Source organism: Tachyglossus aculeatus, chromosome 23, assembly GCF_015852505.1.
Source record: "Tachyglossus aculeatus isolate mTacAcu1 chromosome 23, mTacAcu1.pri, whole genome shotgun sequence".
Classification (NCBI taxonomy): domain Eukaryota; kingdom Metazoa; phylum Chordata; class Mammalia; order Monotremata; family Tachyglossidae; genus Tachyglossus; species Tachyglossus aculeatus.
In genome coordinates this window covers 21,625,310-21,644,148 of record NC_052088.1, presented here as the reverse complement: position 1 = coordinate 21,644,148, position 18,839 = coordinate 21,625,310, and the positions used below count along the sequence as shown (strand labels likewise).

At 43.6% G+C, this 18,839-nt stretch overlaps 1 protein-coding gene across 1 annotated transcript in view; it reads right to left on the bottom strand.

Annotated features, from left to right (window-relative positions):
- Positions 1-1,156: 1,156 nt before the first annotated feature.
- RASA1 (RAS p21 protein activator 1) overlaps positions 1,157-18,839 on the bottom strand; it is an 84,039-nt gene continuing 66,356 nt past the window's right edge. The window contains exons 16-25 of the mRNA XM_038765982.1: positions 15,202-15,374; positions 14,709-14,868; positions 14,095-14,237; positions 11,988-12,103; positions 11,057-11,143; positions 9,733-9,800; positions 7,796-7,884; positions 5,179-5,256; positions 3,940-4,074; positions 1,157-1,994 (exon numbers count right to left, since the gene is read on the bottom strand). Of these exons, the coding sequence (XP_038621910.1) occupies positions 1,911-1,994; positions 3,940-4,074; positions 5,179-5,256; positions 7,796-7,884; positions 9,733-9,800; positions 11,057-11,143; positions 11,988-12,103; positions 14,095-14,237; positions 14,709-14,868; positions 15,202-15,374 (1,133 nt within the window). The 3' untranslated portion in view covers positions 1,157-1,910. The remainder of the gene's footprint in view (positions 1,995-3,939; positions 4,075-5,178; positions 5,257-7,795; positions 7,885-9,732; positions 9,801-11,056; positions 11,144-11,987; positions 12,104-14,094; positions 14,238-14,708; positions 14,869-15,201; positions 15,375-18,839) is intronic.

Sequence of the window (18,839 nt, the reverse complement as noted above, 5' to 3'; positions counted from 1 at the left end):
GTCTAGAAGCGACGCTGCCCAGGGAACTCGAGGTGGGGCTGATTGTGAAGTGAGGTTAAATGCTTCGATAGATCCATCGGGACCTGTTTGAGTCCTTCCCATGGGGGAAAGAGGGTCGGACGCCTGCAGCAATATCTGGACTGAGAAGCTTTAGTCACCCTACAACAGTGCTTGGCACACAGTAAGCGCCTGGCACATAGTAAGCACTTAAATACCATCATCATTAGAGAAGCAGCGTGGCTCAGTGGAAAGAGCACGGGCTTTGGAGTCCGAGGTCATGGGTTCAAATCCCCACTCCACCACGTCTGCTGTGTGACCTTGGGCAAGTCACTTAACTTCTCTGGGCCTAAGTTACCTCATCTGTAAAATGGGGATTAAGACTGTGAGCCTCACGTGGGACACCCTGATCACCTTGTAACCTCCCCAGCGCTTAGAACAGTGCTTTGCACATAGTAAGCGCTTAATAAATGCCATTATTATTATTATCATCATCATCACCCCCTGACAAATACCCTCATCACCATCACCCCCGTGTTCAGAGGACTGAAAGGTGTGGAACGTGGCTCCCCCTTCTCCTCAACACCGTATCCAACTTTGGCTTCGCAGACTCTGTCCTCTCCTGGTTCTCCTCTTAATTTGTACTTCCCAAGCGCTTAGTACAGTGCTCTGCACATAGTAAGCGCTCAATAAATATGATTGATGATGATGATGAAATGAAGCCTCTCCTTTCTCTGCCGTTACCATGCCACCCTTTGCGCTTAGCAAATACCATGATCATCATCACGCCCGTGTTCAGAGGACTAAAAGGTGTGGAACGTGGCTCGGGGACTGACAAAATGAAGCCTCTCCTTTCTCTGCCGTTACCATGCCAACGTTCACCGGGATTTTTGGACATTTTGAACACACCTCCTTTACGGTAAGTACCATCCCAACATTGGACACGTAAGTGCTGGAAGCAAGAGTTCACTGATCTCCGAACACAGAAGTTAAGGGAGGCAGGTGTGGGGTTCACACCAACCCAGGTCACCCCTAAACTCCTGATCCGGAAGCGTTCCACATCAAACTTCTACGCAGTTTGGCTTGGGGTTGGCTTCATTCCATAAGACTAGCCGATGAATACTGTAGAAAATGGTTTAATGAAGGCATGCGGGACCGATACAGTAATCAATAAATTTATTGAATTCAAATTATTTACCGTTGTAAACATTTTACAAAAGCATTATATGATTTATCTGAATGCCCTGGCCTTGATGGAGGAATAGTCAAACGGACAGGCTCAGTGGCACATTTAAAAAATAAAGCTGACGAGACCCATTCGGAATATTCTCTTTCAACACAGCAAGAGAGACGGCACAGTATAAAAAAAGTGTACAGCGAAGATTGTTCCTATTGTGTCAAACTCTGGAAACCGCAAATACGAATAAAAGTGGTTGAACAGTCAAACGGTCATACTTCTAACCAGTCAGAAGTTTCGGTAAGAAAAGAGTCTGCAATCCAGTTATACTGCAGCTGTCAAAAGACTGCATTTCTTCCTTGTCAGTTGACTACGTACTTCTATTCTCCCCCCACAAAGACAGCAAAACTTTGGCAATCGGATGTACTGAAAATAAACTTTCAAAGTTCAAGAGTCACAGCATGTTGCTTTGTGAAAGGGGATCTGTACACCAAGGCTCAGAGGTTGGTGAAGATTGATTCCACGTGGAAAAAGTGCAAATATCCTGCACAGATAGCTTAAAAAGTTGCTGGCGTAGATTCTTTCCCAGCAGAATCTTTGTTTTGCATAGTTCACACATCCCTGGGAATGTGGAAAAGGTGTGCTATTTTTGGCAAGAGCAAAGAGGAAGTGACACTGATGTGAATGACCACGTCGGGCGGGCTGAATCCGTGCGGAGCACCGGGGGTCGAGGCTGCTACCTGATGTTATTAGATACTGAATACTGGTTTTGTTTTTGCTGAAGCAGTTCCGTTATGGCCAGGAGCTTCTTCAGCACATGCTGCAAGAAAAAAATCAACAGGCGACCTCAGAACCAAGGAAGCAGTCGGAGCGGGGGCGGGCCGACGCCAGGTAGGGCCAATGCGGAATTTCGACCAACGGCTGGAACTACGTTGGGTGAATCGTTGGGCCTTTTAGTGAGCGTTTCACAATGGCCACGATTCTAGGGTACAAGAGTACCCTGAGCTCAGTCGGACTGGCCCCGTGAGGTGGTAGACACACCCCAAAAATCAATCAATCGTATTTATTGAGCGCCTACTGTTCAGTGAAGCGACTTGTCCAAGCTCAATCGAGCACTCAGTGGTAGGGAGAACAGAGAGGCGGGGTTGCCTACTGAAAAAGCATGGGCCCTGGAGACAGAGGACCCGGTCTCTAATCTTGGCTCTGCCACTCAATCAATCAATCAATTGTATTTATTGAGCGCTTACTATGTGCAGAGCACTGTACTAAGCGCTTGGGAAGTACATATTGGCAACACATAGAGACAGTCCCTACCCAACTCGTTCAGTCCATTTCAGTTTAGCCGATAAGCTAAGTCGATAAGCTAAGCTAAGCCGATAAGATAAGCTTTTAGTCGATAAGCGCTTAGTACAGTGCTCTGCGCATAGTAAGCGCTCAGTAAATACGATTGATGATGATTTTACCGAGTACTTACTGTGTCCAAATCACCGTATAAGCGCTTGGGAGAGTACAATATAACATCCAGTCACCAACCCTGCCCACAACGAGCTCACGGCCCGTTGTGTAACCACGGGCCCATCATTTCCATTCTCTCCGCCTCGGTTTCCTCATCTAAAATGGAGATTAAGTGCTTTTCACCATGACCGGACCCCGCCCGGCCTTCGACTTAGTCCTGTGTGTCCAGACAGTATCCGGATTGAATCTAGCATTGTGCTTTGTAAGTACAAGTTACACTGTAATCATAGTAATTACGGTATTTGTTAATTTGCTGAAAAACTAAAAATTATAAACCAAATGGCATAATTGGCTAGTATATAAGACAGTTGAATTTTAAAGCCAAAAGGCTTATTTCCTTTCTCAGGAAACTGGTTGCATGTCTGTGATTTTTAAAATGTTGACTTTTATGTGAGTTACTGCAATGCAGTAACAGTCTGTTTGCATAAAAACCATCATCATCATCAATCGTATTTATTGAGCGCTTACTGTGTGCAGAGCACTGTACTAAGCGCTTGGGAAGTACAAATTGGCAACATATAGAGACAGTCCCTGCCCAACAGTGGGCTCACAGTCTAAAAGGGGGAGACAATCCTTCGGCCTACAGTTAAAAATTAATTAATTTTCCAGAGGATGACTCAACTAGTTGTTTGCATTGTTGCAAGTATATTCCCTAAAAGGGGAGAGTATATATATATATATATATATATATATATATAACAGTTTTGCGCTTACCGTGTGCCAAGCACCGTTCTAACCACTGGGGCAGATCCAAGGTAATCAGGTTGTCGCACCTGGGGCTCCCAATCTCAATCCCCATTTTGCAGATGAGGCAACCGAGGCACAGAGAAGTGAAGTGGCTTGCCCAAGGTCACACAGCAGGCAAGTGGCAGAGCTGGGATCAGAACCCCCGTCCTCTGACTCCCGAGCCCGGGCTCTTTCCCCTAAGACACACTGCTTCTCCATTGTGATAGCAAACACTGTCTGTTCCCATTGGGTTTTGTTCTCCGTCTCCCCCTTTTAGACTGTGAGCCCACTGTTGGGTAGGGACTGTCTCTATATGTTGCCAACTTGTACTTCCCAAGCGCTTAGTCCAGTGCTCTGCACATAGTAAGCGCTCAATAAATACGATTGATGATGATGACTGGGTACGAGCTGCCTGGTCATGCTTATAATGACTTCGGGGGGAGACTGTTTCATCCACATTTTAATCCACATTTACCCTTGGATTTCTCTTGCTGACCCAAGACTTAAGCCCTCTAGAAACCCACCTGCTGCACGCCACGCTCGTTGCTGTGTGTCCTTAGTTCATCTGAATGCGCCACGCAGATCTCATGCAAAGCTGCCAGATCGCGGGATAAGTCAGTTCTAGAGTGCTCTGTAGTGTCCGGGAGCTCTGGTACGTTCTTTAACGGAAACACAAACTGGTTGAGAGGAACGGTACGGTCTCGGCTCCTGGGACGATCGCGGGAGGCCTGGAAGATCAGACTGAAGATCGGCTTAATTCCAGAAAACTACACTGTAGCAGAGCGGGTACTAGGGGACTGGTAAACCTCTCCATAGAACCCATGTCCTGCCCTCAGGGAGTTTACAACTAATGAGGGAAATGAAAGAGGCACACAGCCAATATAAATAAGCAGTCACGATAGTTACAAGAAAATGGAATTGGGCGTGGATTACGTTGGGAGGGGCTGAACTGCACGGTATACAGACACGCATTCCTGGGACTTTCAATAAGCCCAATTTTTGACCCCGGGGGAAACGGACAAAAGGAGGCAGGAACAATGGATGGGACGAGAAGCAAAAATGCCAACTGTCGAGTTACTCTAAAGAAAATAGTGCAAGGAAGGCCGAAATCCCAAACGCTTACTACAGTGCTCTGCACACGATAAACGCTCCAATACCACTGACTGGTGGGAAGGAGCAGAAGAGAGAAAAATCTTATTAAACAGACCAGGAGTGGGAGTGAAGAGTGGCAGCCCCAGGGCTGTAAAGGCCTGGAGTCGGAAGGGAATGAAGCCTGGTTGGAATGTACAGCGTGAACAGGGTGTGCAATAAAACACGACTTAGTCATGTTCTTGAGAACATTTCCAAGTTGTTTTTATCAGGTGCCCAGAAATGACAGGAAACCCCGACTCTGGAAGCTGCACGATGTCATCAAGTGGGATTAAATGACAGCTAAATGTGACCATTTCTTTCAAATGTTGGTATTTTAGTAGGGCTACGCTAATATCATGACACATTGGTGGTCCCTCCCACTATAAAGAGCTGCTATTTTTAGCATGTGCATATATGAACTATAAATTCTGGGTAAAAATAAGAAGCATGGAGAGCGATTTTATGGTTCAAAGAACAAAAAAAAAAATTTTCCCAATCACCAGGAATTAATATCCGGAGGCTATTTTCTACTTTTTAATTTCATCATATAGAGGGTTTGGGAATTATTTTTAGTGCAGTATAGAGTTAGAGAATCACATTTTACAAGCTCTGAGTAATTTACAGATACATACCCCAAGCTCATCTAAAAACATGATCATGCGATGTTTATTACTTTTGATAAATGGGTTTACCCCTTCCATGTAGGGTTCCTAAAAAATATAAAGTGAAAGCTTACACAGTTAAAGACACATAAATGGTAGACAAGCAATCCAGTGCTTAGCACACAGTAAGCGCTTAACAAATACCATTATTATTATTAATATAGCACTTCTTAGTACACACCAATTTAAATTAGCTAATGGACGGCAAAACTCACGGTGCCAAAGCTACATAAAATTCCGGGATCCTGGAATTGCACCGATTTCTATGAAACTATGTTCCATTTCCTTCGGTTACTAGATGTAAGCTCCTCGAGGGAGGAATCAGGCCTACCACGTTCTCCCAGACATCAGAGTACGTTTCTTGCAGACAAGGAATGTGTTACTAATCAGGCGGTGTACCTAACTTGTATCTATACCGGTAATTTGGGCGCTTAAATACCATAATTAGTTCTTTAGGCACCAAGTGGTGCGTGCTCTGCATACGGTAAGCAATCAAATACAATTGACCCCGCTGTTCCGTTTCCAGGCTAGAAGTGGGAAGGGTTGCTGACAGTTTGAGGCGTGAATATATTTAAGCATTTAAATGAAACAATTTTCCACGTTCCAGGACTTTTCAAAATAAAATCACTACAGAAAGTGTTTAGATTCAGGCACCGGGGTGGAATAGGGCTAACTCTTGCTAGTCAGCTTAAGTTTAAAATAACTATATATACAGGCTTTTTTCATTTCTTGGCCTTAAAAAAAAAAATACAGTACCAAAGGCGAGCAGGGCTGAGGATGATGGCGTTTTCTCAATCATGGACTCTAAGGGCTGCATGGGGGAGCCAAAAATAGCATCCTAACTTGTAAGGTCCAAAATAAATTCTACTGCAGGGGAGACCCTACAGCAGGATTGCATGGGACGTGCCCATTACTGAAATGGATTCATTCACTCATTCAATCGTATTTATTGAGCGCTTACTGTGTGCAGAGCACTGTACTAAGCTCTCGGGAAGTACAAGTTGGCTACATATAGAGACGGTCCCTACCCAACAGCGGGCTCACAGTCTAGAACGGATGACTTTCAAACCTAAAATGACAGACAAAGGCTATTTAAAGTACCACAGTGATAATTCGACTAAGTGTGAGATGATTCTGACAACACAGGACGGAACGGCCTTCGGGATTGAGAACCTGAGCAGACAGAGGAATGACTACTAGCCGGGCTAGTGGCTTCACACCCTCTCCTCCCTGCTGCTCATGAAACCCCACGGGAGGCCAGGGCAAGGGGGCAAGGGTGCAGCATATTGTGAAGCACACATAGGTGTTAACCAGCTACAGGCAGAACTGAGATTAGAACCCTGGTCTCAGCAGACAACCCCTAATTTGGGAATAATAGCAAACAGGATTCTAAATCGAGACATCCTCAACAGTACCACAGGCTGTCAATAATAATAACAATGGTACTTGTTAGCGCTTAATATGTGCGCTAGGGTAGATACAAGTTAATCAGGTTGGACACAATCCCTGTCCCAAATGGGGCTCACAGTCTTCATCCCCATTTTCCGGATGAGACAACTGAGGCCCAGAGACATGAAGTGACTGGCCCAAGGTCACACAGCAGACAAGTGGCAGAGCCGGAATTAGAATCCGGGTCATTCTGATTCCCAGGCCTGTGCCCTATCCACTAAGCCATGCTGCTTCTCAAGAATCCCCCAAGCACCTAAATTCTACAAACCCCCTCTTGGTCTTTCAACATTTAATCTCTATCCTAGAGCTGGAATCTGAAGGGTGAGGAGGGCAACTCAGAGGGCTAAGGAATAATAATGAAGGAATCCTGGAAGATACAGCATCCACCTTAATTCTGGAATTTTAGTTTGAAGTGGAGATCAGGATATCTAGAACATTGCAACGGTTTCTAGTTTCTAAAAGGCAGCAACAGAACAGCGAACAACGCTTCCAGGAGTCAGAACATCTTTCAAATCTACCACGATCTGCAACGACTTGGACCTCGTATTAAAATAAAAACAAAACAAAAAACAATCATTTCACCACCTCAGACCTACGTAAACAATATGTTGTGAATATCCGGTTAGAAAAGGGGCAAGCAGCCATAGAGAACTTGATGGTGAAGAAAGTGTGCCGAACAGTGGTGTGAAAGCTAATAGAGAATCCAATCCTCCGAGGGTCTGGGAGAAACTGAGGCACTCGGGATGAATGCCCAGTTGTCGTATTCTGCCCACGAACGTAACAAACACTAAATGGGCCGTTAGTGGCAACAAAGAATCAATGCTCCTCCTGAAATGCCTAATGAGGCACGGAGACAACTGGAATCGGTGCGCTTGCGTTTGGGATTTTCATTTTGACATTCCGCCATATCCCTGGAAGTTTTCATTTGGAACTATTACAGAAAGTGACTCAGACAAGCAGTCACAGACCTTATTGCAAACGTGTCAAAAATCTGTGAAGCCTTTGAACGCTCTCTGAAAAACATGTTTTCTTGGTGTTATAGTACTAATTTTAAAACCATCAAAAGATATTCCAACGGCCGATACTTGGAAAAAAATTGCATTGCAAACAGAAATTAGATTAAAACATTCATATTCACCTTGGCGCCAAACTCAACTAGATTTGCTAAGTTCTGTACAGACTTAGCAACCAGTGTCAGTGTTCTCGCAGCAGTAGAAGAAGGAGAATCTACAAAAAAAAAGGTGGAGGTTTCTAAAGATTTAAATTTCAAGATGGGGGTCAATGAAATCTTGAAAAACCCGCCCTGTAGTGATCAATCAATCAATCGTATTTATTGAGCGCTTACTATGTGCAGAGCACTGTACTAAGCGCTTGGGAAGTACAAATTGGCAACACATAGAGACAGTCCCTACCCAACAGTGGGCTCACAGTCTAAAAGGGGGAGACAGAGAACAAAACCAAACATACTAACAACATAAAATAAATAGGATAGATATGTACAAATATATATACATATATACAGGTGCTGTGGGGATCCTTTTTTAAAGTCTCAATGCCGTATTTACAAACAAAAGACTGAAATCCCAACTGAAAAAGTGACTTGTCCAGTTGAAAATGAAAGCACTGTGATTTAATTAAAAAAGAAGTATGTCTCGGGTGCTGTTCGGAAAGATGGAAATCTCAACTGAAAAAGTGACTTGTCCAGTTAAAAATGAAAGCGCTGTGACTTAATTAAAAAAGAAATATGTATCAGATGCTGTTCAGACATACCAACTGAGAATATACAATTGTTTCTCCATTAAAGGATATTCTAGTACCTCTACAAATTACCCCACCTTATCGCACTTCTTTTCAGGGCCCCTGCAGGCTTCTCAGACGGCTCTAGCAAGTTCAACCATAAAACATCAAATTTAAGCCACCTGGCTGGACAGCCCTGATTATCGGGAACGCTCATCCACTTTCCCACACAGGGCTTTACTACATACAAGCGGGTCAGCTCTGTGTCCATAAACAGTCATCTCTTTTGAAGGCAGCCAAACCACAGGAAGTGTTTAATCCATTGTGGTGAGCCCTTTGGAGCCCCAGATGCTTCACGACTTCATGACACTTGCAGCTTCAAGGCCATCTGTGGCCCCCAGAGAAGGAATTCTACTATTACTCCTATTACTCAAGCGTCTCCGGACACCAGCTGGAGCCTCTGACATCTTCAAATCCTTATTCCCCAAACTAAAGTCTGCTGGGGGGCCTGGGCAGCTGCCTAAGCTAATATTTACCTCCAGAGTGAGGGAATGAGCAATGTTAAGATTGTGCGTGGTTGCTGAGGGGGAAGGGGGTTTGGCGTGCTTTCTGATAAAAGTACAGGGCTTGAAGAGTCCCCGCTCTGTTGGAAATGGGAAATTCTGGTTTGACAGATATAGAGAACTAGTGCGGGGCTCCATCATAAGCAACAGTTTTTAGTGCTATGGCTGCTATCTAAACCCTATCATACTGTCAGGAAAAAGGAAAACCGCTGCTTGAGGATGGAGGGAGGGAGAAAGCTAGTGGTTTCAGCAGAGGGAGGAGAGAGGCAGAATTCCCCTTTAGTACAACTCTTTTTTTCAGGAATCTCCTAGAAGATGAGAGGCCATGCAATCTAGTGGAAAGAAAATGGGCCCAGGAGTTAGGAAACCTGGGTTCTAACTGCCCACTCTACCAGTAGATTGCTCCGTGACTGTGGACTTAACGGCCCAGCGCCTCAGTTCCCTCGTCTGTGAAACGGGGATATGACATACGCTCTCCCATTTAGATTGTGAGCACCATGTGGGACAGGACTTGTCTGATCAGACTTCCTGTCCCATGCTCTTTCCACCCTTGGCACAGCGTCTGACACAAAATAAGCATTTTGTAAGCAAATTAAGCTATTTCAGAAGACTGAGATAGGGATGGGGACACTATATTTTGGAGTTTCGTCAAGAAAAAGCTTTTTAACAATCCACATACATGTGCACGTATCTATTTGCAGATATATACGCACACACACATATGACAAATACTGAGAAACACTGTACTGGACAGATCTGAATAGAACCTGATTACCTGAGATGATATTAAACATCCGGGGGCTCAGAATGGCAGGACAAATAAGCCGGAGGAAAACAAACCCGCTGAACGAAAGAGAAATATGATTTTAGACAAGTCCTCAGCGTGACGTACAGAGCATCTTTAGGACAGTGCCAACCCCCGGACCGGAAGAGACAAGAGCCACCGATCCACCGTGTCTTTCATGACAGTACAACTACTGGACCCCTTTATTTCTATTTTGCTTCCTTCCCTTTTCCGAAGCCAGCGCCGGGCCTGAGCGCACGGTAACAACTGCACAGAACCAACGACCTTCTGGGAAGGTTGTCGTGGGACCAGACACCTGCACAGAAAGTTAATAACCGCTTAGAACCGGTGACTGGGAAAGCGGTCACTTGGCCGGACACTTGCATGAGGTGTCACGGATGCTCAGCTTTGGCATCCTCGTCCCACAACTCAAAAATGCTCCAGCAAGCCTCATCAAGGCTAGGCCTTTTTGGTCCAGGAAACAGAACGGACGATACGAGGAGGTGCCTCGCAAGAGAGGCTGGCCAACTGTCGTCGCCGCCTGCCACCGGCTCCACTCAAATGCCTGCCGCTTCCCAGATTCCTTCCCGGACATTTCAGGCATGGCTGCTTTCACATAAAATTCCAGCCGGGCCAGAAACCTCCAAGAAGGAGGCGGGCGGTGGCTGCGACACATCAGAAGCAGCCCTCTCGTCCCCTGGTTTTGATTGTTGGGAGGCATACAGGGATCCCTGAGGGCCAGATAGCTTGGAGAGGTGGGATCTGGACAGAGGCAGAGCCGAGATTTCCAAGCTGCCCTGTGGGATCGGTTCTGGGGAAGCCCTGAGGCACGGACCTTTCAGCTCCAGGGACAAACCAACTCATGGGAAACTCTAGTCCCTAAAGCCCAAAGGGCTGTTTATGGCAGATATTCCAATTTGGAACCTGAAATTCAATTTCCAATCGACAGAACTGGGCAGTGGGGAAGCAGAGGGCAGAAGAAATGCATTTGGAAGGAGATGTACAATATATAGTATACCTCTACATTATAGTTTCAAATGCCAGGTGAAAAATCCAAATTAAGTATTCAAAGCGTGAATATTGATTTAAGTTCAGAGGCCCCCGCCCAAAGGCTCTAGGCTTAAATTCAAACATAGGAGTACAGCAAATTAAATTCAGGAAAGTGAAGTCTTCACCAAGTGGTCAGACCCATTGCTAAGTCACCGAAAAAGTCAGTACCATTTTGTTTACCTACTTTCTAGTAGTCTACCCAAGCATTAGCTTCCCAATCACTGAGATTTTATTTCATGGCAACAGAAAGCACTGATACGCTTACCTCACAACCCTTGTTCTCATGGTGGTGTTAGTTGGCCACTTGTGCTGTACAGATTTCTGTAAACACCCATAAATATATCTCAATGTCCTGCCAAAACAATACAATTACCTCAATACCCGAGCAATTTGAAATATACACGTCTGATACAATACAAGTGGAAAGGGAGAACACTTCAGCCTACTTGGGTTCAGCATCATGGAATGCACTTTGTTTCAGGGCATTTTCCCCCTTTTAGACTGTGAGCCCACTGTTGGGTAGGGACTGTCTCTATATGTTGCCAATTTGTACTTCCCAAGCGCTTAGTACAGTGCTCTGCACATAGTAAGCGCTCAATAAATACGATTGATGATGATGATGATGATTTTTGTACTTGGTGGCATTTCTTTTTCAGAAAAGAGTGACACATTCGTGGGACTGGAATCTGCCAAGAGCAAGCTTCCCATTTGGTGGCAGGGAGGCAGGATTTAACTGCCACTAAAGTCACCTTTCATCTCTTCTGCATTAGATTTTGTCAGTAGCCTTAACAGTTCTTACATTTATTCTGGAAAATCATTTTTTCACCTCTATCTTAATAATGAGAATCTCTTTAGACCAGGATCCAGGGTAACTCATTCTACAAACAAAATAACAGAGGTAGCTTAACAATTTAATATTTTGTCCATGGACATTTAACTTTCCTACTCTAAGCAGTTACCTAGTACCCACGTTTAACCGTAGTGTTTGTGAGGGCTCCTGTACATATCTTTCATGAAAGTACAACTACTGGACCCCTTTATTTCTATTTTGCTTCCTTCATTTTTCCAAAGAGATTTTATTTAAAAGATTGAAAACAGAACTCAAAGAAAAAATCTGGCTCATTATCGAAATGCAAAATTTCCAAAGCTATGAATACACCACACAGAAAATGCAATCTAAGCAAACATTGACTTACGGAGGCAGTATCTCTGCAGCCATAAATATTTTTTCCACAAGCTCTGAAAGTATGTTCAACAGGTGTACTAAATTAGTGTTCACATCTTCATTTTTTTCTAATTTTGAAGGATTTAACTAAACAAAAGAAACTTTGGTAAATGCCTTTGGAAAACAGAAATTTCAGCAGACTTATGGAAAAACAGTAAAAATTGCATATTTAATTAATTTATCGTTTTCCCACACACTAACTCACTAGAACATAAGGGAAGACCTTTCCCTTCTGCACGTTACTGGTCTATTGATCCATGAAGCAACTGCAGGAAGTTTTTCTATCAGAGATTGTCCTCCGTACTGCTGGTGATTCTAGCAGCAATACCGGATATATTTTTCTCCAGCCCTGGAAAGTTATGACTGCAGTCTTAAAGAGAGATAAGTATAGGAAACTTGAATTGGCCACCTAAAAATATAGAATAGTAAAGCATTCTCTTCTCTTTTTATTTGGTTTAAGACTCAGAAATGTCAAAAATATCAGCGGTGTCAGTTAGTGACTGAGACATTTAAGTCAACCCATGTCACTGGAGTGACCACTGTGTTTACTAAGCTCTGTAGGAAACTGAAATATGATGAATAGAGTCAACCTCAGAGTTTACAACTTTCAGGGGAAGAAGAGAGTTTTCATTATAGGACAGGTATCTGTCTTTCTGAGTTAGAGGTGCCAATTTATCCATTAGAACAAAGGGATAACGTGGGGAAGGGTTTCAGAGCCCTTGAGGGGGTGGACCTTTAGGGCAAGGCTCTGAGGGGACATCGTACTGAAGCCTCCCAAGCTCTCAGTACAGTGTTCTACACACAATGAGCGCTCAATAAATACCACTAATTGATCAGGGTATCAAAAAGGGAGTTTTGGAAGGATGCGAGGTGGAGGATAAGGAGCAAAACGGTGAGGAACTGGAAGAAAGGGAGGAGAGAAGGAAAAGGGAAGGCTAGGTCAAGGGATTGTCGCTGCCAGGTTTTTCTACCCTAAGACGGCTGTGGAGCTCCATAAAGGGAAAGCCATCCATCTGCCGAAGCCCCCTCCCAACTTATCCAAGCAGCAAGGGAGTTCCCTGGGATAAGGCAATGGTTAAAGCTCTGAAGCCATGGCATTCTAAGACCCATAGGGTGAGAGACCCAAGCTACAGCTCCTCAGCCCCAAAACCTCGTGAGGATAAGAAGAGTGGTCACAGTTGTGTCTTCCTCCTCCTGCGGGCAGGAGGTGAAGCCAGAATCTCAGGCCCATCTCTGGTCCCTCTCTGGCTCCAATTTTGCCCAAAACCTAGACGGGCAAAATTAATGGCACCACGCTATTGGCGACAATCACCTGGGGGCCCTTGCCCACTTGCAGTCAATACCACCGCACAGGCACGCACACACGCGGAATGACTGGCTTGTCCGATCAAATGATTGCACTGCATTTTTCTAAGTGCTTAGTACAGCACTCTGCACACAGTAAGCACTCAATAAATACCACTGAATGATTTACTGGCACATTATATTTTAACACAGCCCAGACTTAGAATGGTGGGTTGGTGATCAGTCAAACGAAAGTATTTATTGAGTGCTTACTGTATGCAGAGCACTGTATTGAGCACTCTGGTACACAGTAAGCACTTGAAAAATGTCATAACTACGATACAAAAATCTATACTCTCATAGAGGAGCCCAAACATCAGAGAAACAGAAAGACCCATAATGTACCACTTTGGGAAAGAACCAAGTGGGACCCAAGATACAAATGGTGAAATGGCAGAGAAGCAGAACCCACCCAAAGAACTGAAAAGCAGAATACAGATCAACAGTTTCAGCTCTCTTAGAACTGCCTTAGGAGCAAAGAAAGAGTGAAGAGTTTCAACTCCCAAACTGTCTGAGTGCAACTCCCTGGATTGCTGTCTTAAGGCAAGAATTCCCCAGATGAATTCCAAAACAGGTCTGATTTTGGGAAATGTCAACATCTAACAATATTTCAGTTCATGCGGAAAACACTGAACGTCAGAACGTGGCCTTTTTTGAAATTCTGGAAAAGAGATATTTTTCCTTATCATTCCCTTACCTCATCTAGTTTTGTATAGGGAATATTAAATTCTCACCTCACAAGACTGTTTGCTTTCCATTATCTTTAAAATAGTGTCTTTCAAAGCATGATGAACAAACGGCGTGGCTGTAGCTTTCATATACTGCTCCATCAAGGTGCTTGCAAGTGTTGTAGCTCGAAATAAGGTAGTAGCTTCCTCTAAATAAATATTAAGATGAAAATCAAGAGCTTCTCTGCACAAAGAACTTCTATAATTTGCACTGGCGGGGAAACTAACTGGAGATACGTGGAGTTCTTCTCCGCTTGGTAAGTGAGCATGCCCAATTAAAAAAATACAAGCGACAACTACACTATAAAACGTATCATTACTTCTGTAAAATCAGAGAAAGAATTTTTACTTGAAATGGAAATGAAACCTAGCTCATCAAAATAAACTGGTCCTTAAAAATCTCACTTTTTAGGACTCTTTCTACTTACTGGTTATTACTCAGAATAACTGATGGCAACATCCTTGCAGTTTACTTGATTTAGGTACCTAGAAGCAGTCACAGTCAAACATCACATTACAGTCAAAGGTTCAACACCTTTATCGATGAAGAAGACTGCCTGACTATAATGGTCTACGATTCCATTACATTACGTAAAGCATTCAACATATCCGTTCTGTACCTTCCATGTTTATTTCTCTGTCATTTAGTGTTCGTAAGAGCAACGATTCAAGCTTTTCGTGAAGAAAAATCTTCAATAAGATGCTGGCCAATAGTGTCCGGTCTTGTCCGCATACACGTGATAAAGCATAGACTACATGCAGCTCTTTCTGTAGTATAAGCTGAGAAGGGCATCAAAGAACAAGGTCAGGTTTCAGAGATTCAAATATTCTCCGCAAAAACTAACCAGATGAGCAGGTTCACTTGAAGCCATCACGACCCACAGAGTCTGGTCGACGACTTATTAAGATTATTGAGGGTGTGCGGCCCATGTGTTAGTTTCCAAAGACCCAAAGTGCACCGCTACAAAGGCTTTTAACCATCACCCGCTCTCAGTATGCCACCACACCACACAATTAGCTGTATTTGACTCGTTGGACCCATTCTGAAATATTTTTACATTCCTGCTCAAGAGTGCTTTCAAGAACAATCAGGCTGGTAGTGTCGTTTAATACCTCTTTAAATTCACTGTATTCTTCCTCTGGCATTATTTTCTCCATAGAATATCGTGCTCGGACACGTAAGGTGCCTGGTTCAATACCTTTTAACGGTATGTGGGAACTGAGAAGGAACCACTCGTCCGTCGCGTGCCCTTTCTGCAACCGGCTCAACTGGCACCGCATAAATACTTTGTTCGAAAAAAACACAAAACAAAAGCATCGCTCATAGTCAAAGCACGTTACCGAACCGCTGGACGTTTGAGGGATTCATTTTCTTGAACGCTTCACCTATTCTGTTTTCCTACACAGTACAGTGTTCATAAAGGGTGAATGAACATTTCTGGGTCTGTCCTACTTAGCAAGCTTACTATGAAAACCTTTATTCTTTAAAGCAGACCAGCACAGCTGTACATTTTCCCCCAAATCACCAGATGCCAACCTCAAGCAACATATAATAATAATAATGGTATTTGTTAAGCGCTTACTATGTGCAAAGCACTGTTCTAAGCGCTGGGGGGATACAAGGTGATCAGGTTGTCCCACGTGGGGCTCACAGTCTTAATCCCCATTTTACAGATGAGGGAACTGAGGCACAGAGAAGTTAAGTGACTTGCCCAAAGTCACACAGCTGACAATTGGCGGAGCTGAGATTTGAACCCATGACCTCTGACCCCAAAGCCCGGGCTCTTTCCACTGAGCCACACTGCTTCTCTAATAATTATGGTACTTGTTAAGCCCTTACTATGTGCTTAATTGTTCTAAGCACTGGGGTAGATACAGGGTAATCGGGGTGTCCCATATGGGGCTCACACTTTTTAATTAATTAATCAACATTAATTTATTAATGCTACATGCCAACCTCGAGTGCCTTAAGTTTTAATATTAGATAAAATTGGGCCTAGCATTTTACACCCTTAAACCTTTGTATGTTTGTGTACCGACTGCCTGTAAACTTGCTTCACCGTGTCAAATCGAATTATTGACGTCAAATTATTGATGTCGAATTACTGACATCAAATCCTGTCAGATCAAATTAATTTGCGCCACTTCTGGTCAATAAGGCACACTCATTTTCATTTTAAAATCTTATGGGGAAAAACGTAGAAAATATTTCCAATTCGGTATTTCACAGAGACAAGTTTATTGCAGGGAAAATCTTGCACACAAAGCGGTGTTACGATGCATACCGACTTCAAAGCCATAGAATCAGAGCTCCAGACATGCAGCTTGCCTGTTGTTGCAATTTCGAGTTTGTGGTGTAGGCTTTTCTCTTCCCCAGAGGAATTCACTAGTCACCTCATTCCTCTACCTACAAAACCCAGAATATTCAAGGGAATGTCCTTCTAGCATGGATCTCCAAGAGCCTTGGGATGACCTGGTCAGGCCCTGACTCGTTTAAAAAAAAAAAACGGTATCTGCTAAGCGCTTACTATCTGCCAGGCACTGTTCTAAGTGCTGGGAGAGATACAAAGTCATCAGGATGGACACAATCCCTGTCCCAAATGGGGCTCATAGTCTTAATCCCCATTTTACAGATGAGGGAACTGAGGCACGGAGATGTTAAGTGCCTTGCCCAAGGTCACACACAGCTGACAAGTGGAAGAGCCAGGATTAGAACCAAGGTCCTTCTGCCTCCCACTGGGCTATGCTGCTCCTTTGCGTTTCCCGGAGGGAGAGGTTCCAATATTAGGGTTTGTAGAACCTAGAAACCATATCCTCTTTGGGGACTACTCTAGAATCATCATCATCAATCGTATTTATTGAGCGCTTACTACGTGCAGAGCACTGTACTGAGTGCTTGGGAAGTACAAATTGGCAACATATAGAGACAGTCCCTACCCAACAGTGGGCTCACAGTCTAAAAGGGGGAGACAGAGAACAAACCAAACATACTAACAAAATAAAATAAATAGAATAGATATGTACAAATAAAATAAATAAATAGAGTAATAAATATGTACAAACATATATACATATATACAGGTGCTGTGGGGAAGGGTAGTATAAGGAACTGACTTCACCTGACCACTGAGACCTATGGTAATCCCACTTGCTGAATCCCAGAGGCCAAGTAATTTAGCTCCCACCTCAGAGGCAGTGTCAGGCCGGGAGATACTGAAAATTTTAGAATCTCATCTCCCAAAATAGTGGGTCCCTGGGGCACTAAATAGGGCAATTCAGAGAACCAATCACCAACTAGGCTACTAGCACACTTCACAACGCGACCAGGTTTATGTTCCCGGAAAATACGGTGGTTCCATCTAGCTTCTACCACAGCACTTAGTACACTGTTTGCACACAGTAAGCGCTCGATAAATACAATTGAACGAATCACAGGTTACATTTCCAGGTAGATTTTGATGCAATTAGTCAGATTCTGTTACAGATCTGGTCTCAATTTACTGCCCTTTCCATGGTCAAGTGAAATTTACGCTGTAAATCCTCCTCCCTATCCCCAATTCCTAGCAGTTTTCCTTCCCGTTCCTAGCCACTCCCCATTTTCCAACTCTCCTCCTCTTCCCTACATACCAGTATTTTTTTTTTCTTTGATTTTACCGACAGCAATGAATAGATTTTCTGTGGGTATGACTGCCACTGTTAGTACCTTAGCTTTGTCCTGACTCTTTCCCTTCCTGGTCTGTAGCCTCTACCTCCCTGATCCCCATTACCCAAACCCACCTGTTCCCAAGGCTATTGCTATGATTAAAGTTCAAATAAAGAAAAATAAAATATTGGAGCATAGGGAGCAGCAGGGAAATTTGGGAGATGATTTAGGGAGGGAGGGAGAGAGTTGAGTTTGAGGTGCAAATGTGGGACAAGAAAATTGCTGGAAATAAGGAAAAGCAGAGAGGGGACAGGGTGAAGGAAAGATGACGGAGAATTAATTTATGTGTAGTGTCTGGACAGTATGTCGGGTGGGGCTTACATTGAGCAAGTAGTGTGGTACATATCTCTGAGTTGCATGTACTTTGGGGTGGTTATAACCCCCGATATACTTGTTTTTTTCCCTCAAATAAATTTTAAAATGCCCTTACAAATACTTATTTTGGGTTCAATATTACAGTCCAGCCTGTTCTTGCTTCATCAAAATGCATCGCTGGTAAATTATTTTTTTAAATAAAACATTTTTAAAAAACGCAAATAAAAAAAATAATTTTAAAATATTTTACAAAATAATATTTTCAATGATACATTATTAAGCAGTTCCTATGTACCAAGCATTGCGCTGAAAGCTGAAGTAGATATAAGATAAGAAGATAAGCCGGCTGGACTTAGTCTCTGACCTGTGTGGGGCTTAGTCAACACACTTTACTGAAAAGTAGCGTGGCTGAGTGAGAAGAGACCGGGCTTGGGAGTCAGAGGTCATGGGTTCTAATCCTCCTCTGCTACTTGTCAACTGTGTGACTTTGGGCAAGTCACTTAACTTCTCTGGGCCTCAGTTACCTCATCTGTAAAATGGGGATTAAAAGTGTGAGCCCCACATGGGACAACCTGACTACCTTGTACCCTCCAAGCACTTAGAACAGTGCCTGGCACATAGTAAGCGCTTAATAAATGCCATTATTATTACTATCATAATCATCAATTGAAAAAAAAATCAGGTCACCCTTTGGCTACTTACAAAACATATTTAGAGGAATCTAGAGAAAATT